The sequence below is a fragment of the Lathyrus oleraceus genome, chromosome 1, assembly GCF_024323335.1.
Source record: "Lathyrus oleraceus cultivar Zhongwan6 chromosome 1, CAAS_Psat_ZW6_1.0, whole genome shotgun sequence".
Taxonomy (NCBI): domain Eukaryota; kingdom Viridiplantae; phylum Streptophyta; class Magnoliopsida; order Fabales; family Fabaceae; genus Lathyrus; species Lathyrus oleraceus.
Genome location: NC_066579.1, coordinates 356,816,354 through 356,819,290, shown reverse-complemented (window position 1 = coordinate 356,819,290; position 2,937 = coordinate 356,816,354). Strand labels below are relative to the sequence as shown.

General features: G+C 39.7%; 1 protein-coding gene across 1 annotated transcript; it reads right to left on the bottom strand.

Moving 5' to 3' along the window:
• Positions 1-300: 300 nt before the first annotated feature.
• LOC127106682 (uncharacterized) lies at positions 301-1,995 on the bottom strand. Its single transcript, XM_051043998.1, has 2 exons — positions 1,991-1,995; positions 301-1,234 (listed from the first exon to the last, which is right to left on the bottom strand). The coding sequence occupies exons 1-2, from the start codon at positions 1,993-1,995 to the stop codon at positions 301-303; spliced, it is 939 nt and encodes a 312-aa protein (XP_050899955.1).
• Positions 1,996-2,937: the final 942 nt, after the last annotated feature.

Genomic DNA, 2,937 nt, shown 5'->3' with positions numbered 1-2,937 from the left:
TCAAAATGCTTTGCAAGTGCCATGGACAGAGTCTCCTGATATATTTCTGAGCCTGTAGAACCAGATAACAATGTCCGTGGGGACAACGATGGAAGGTCAGAAACATATTTTCCAGAGTCATCGCACTTCAAATGAATGTATGCAGAAGCAATCAAAACATTCTTTGTTGTGTCACTAAGATAATATGGGAAACCTTCAAATGAAACATCAATATTCTCAGCATTGAGAATTCTCATCTGTAAACTATCTTTAAGAGCTTGTTGATTGGGTGATGCCAATATATTTCTGGTATCAACACTTCTAAGGCGTTCCTTCAATTTCTTTTTTTTTCAATATCTTAGTAATCCTGCCACTTAAATCTAAATCAGGAGAGAATAATGGTGAAACATCAGTCTTCTGCTGGGTGTTCTTGTAGGTGTTAGCAGGGGATGAAATGAGAGATAAATCTTCATTAAAATTAGAAAAAGAGGCCAATATTGAAGCCCCAGCAACAGCCGACGGATCTCCAGGTTTAGCTTCAATTTGCGTTCCAATTATTGGAGCACCCTGGGTTTCTAAAATGCTCACAGGAGGCGGTATATTGGCAGTAGAGATATTATTATGGAGCTGCTGAAATATATAAGCCTGTCTGCCAGAAAAACCAAAGGTAACTTCATCACCTCCACTTAAAATAGAACGACATTTCTTCCCATATATCTTTCCGTTAACTTTCACTTCACCTTTACTCCCTATGACTTCCAGCAATGCAAAACCTCCATGCTCTATGTGGCTCAATTTGCACAAAACATTACTATCATTGGGATCTTTAAGCCATAAATTACATTGACGACATTGACCAACAATGTAGACAGGTTCGCATATGGGCAAGTGAGGATTCTCAGAAGATTGAGAAATGAGCCTCCCCCAAGCAGTCTTAGGACTCGATTTTGTGCAACTTTTCTTCGACCGAGCTAACGGCGGCAACACCTTGGATTTCAAGGTAATCCCACCTGATTCTGATTCTAGACACTGAGGAGAAGACACCTTGTGGTTCTCAGTGTCACCATCAACAGCCTTCAACGACGCCGTTTCTTGTAGATCAGATAACCGCATCTTCTGTTCACTAGATTCGTTGACCAGCGGTGAGGGATTGATGGTGGGTGAAACATCCTCAGATACCTTGGATCGTTTGGTGCTTGAAGGAGAAGAAGAAGAAAGGGAACGTTTGGTTTTGGTACTTGGCCTGTGATTGTACCTTTTTTATTCCAATTTTATCTCATGTAACTTATGGATATGGATATGTAAATTTGCTTTGAAATGGGTAATTGGATATTGGTATTGAACTTTGGGTTAGTTGGTTGATTGTTATGATTGAATGGATTTTGGATATGAAATGGTTTAAATTGGTTCCAAATGGATAATGAAAATGGATATGGATTTTGGATATAGTTTGAAAAAAATGGATTTAAAAATAGAGTTGGGTTATTGGATTGGAAAAAAATGGATTTAATTGTGGGTTTAAGGAATTTGGATATGGGCTGAAATTTGTAAACTCATGCAGAATTTTTTATGATAAAAAAAGTGGTTAAATGGCATACCAACAAATAATACAACCATGGCTAACTAATCGAAACTTCTAAAATTAAATCAACAAAAAGTATTGAAATAATTTCCAAAATTAATCTAATCCTCAAAATCAATTTGAATCTCTAAAGTCAATTTTTGGATCAAAATCAAATTGAACTTACTTCACTACTCCTAGAATTAACTCGAAAATGATGAAATGATTAGGGTTACATGATTAAGGATTTGGAGGTTGATGGTTGCCTTTGGTCACGAATGTATGCAAATGAACTTTAGGCCAAGTGCCAAAATAAAAAATGAAAAAATGGAAAAAATTCAGGACCAAAATCGGGGTATGACAAGTGAGGACGCCTTTGAGGCCATATTTGTACTTCTCATTTATGGGTTAGTGTTATTCCCCAACATCGAAAATTTTGTGGAGGTGAACGCCATTAGGATTTTCTCTACTCTTAATCCTGTTCCTACTCTGTTTGGTGAAACTTATTTCTCTTTGCATATGAGGAATGCAAAGGGTGGTGGTACTATTGTGTGCTGTTTGCCTCTGTTGTACAAGTGGTTTATCTCTCACTTGCCACAGACGCTCGCCTTCAAGGAGAACAAAGGATGTCTACGGCGGTGCACGAGACTTATGTCTCTCACTAATGATGATATCTTTTGGTATAACCATGTATATGATGGTGTGCAGATTATTGACTTTTGTGGTGAATTCTCCAATGTGCCTCTTCTTGGTACATGTGGTGGGATTAACTACAACCCTATTTTGGCACGTCGTCAGCTTGGGTTACCCTTAAAGGATAAACCTAATAACATTTTGCTAGAAGGTTTGTTCTTTCAATAGGGTAAAGATACCCAAAACTTGAAAGGCAGGATGGTCCGCGCCTGGCGCAAGATTCATAGGAAGGGAAGGAGCTTGGTCCAAAGAATTGTATTGCGTTGGAACCCTACACCTCGTAGGTAAGGAGGAGAGCTTCTGAGTACCGCATGCCCTATGACAACCCGAGACCTACACCTATGGTTATGGTTCGGCCTTCAACCCTCCCTAACCCAAGGAGTAGAGGAGTTGAGAGATGAAGACCGTTCGCGTGCTTGGGTCCGTGAGCGAGAGGAGCTACTTCAGCAACTCAGAGATAAGGATGCTTTGATAGAATTTCTGGAGCATCAAGTTATCGACGAGCCTAATGATGTGGTTACTTCTCTTCTTCCTCAGTCATCCAGGTTTTGGAAGAGGAAGTATGATCGACTCGCCAAGGATAAGGCAGATATGGAGGCAGCCTATGAGATAGAGGTGAAGAGGTTTCCTGCAGCTTATCTTCCGGTCTCGAGAGCTTTGGACGATTGTTTCTAGGGTTCCATAGGATGTTAATTTTCCTTCTC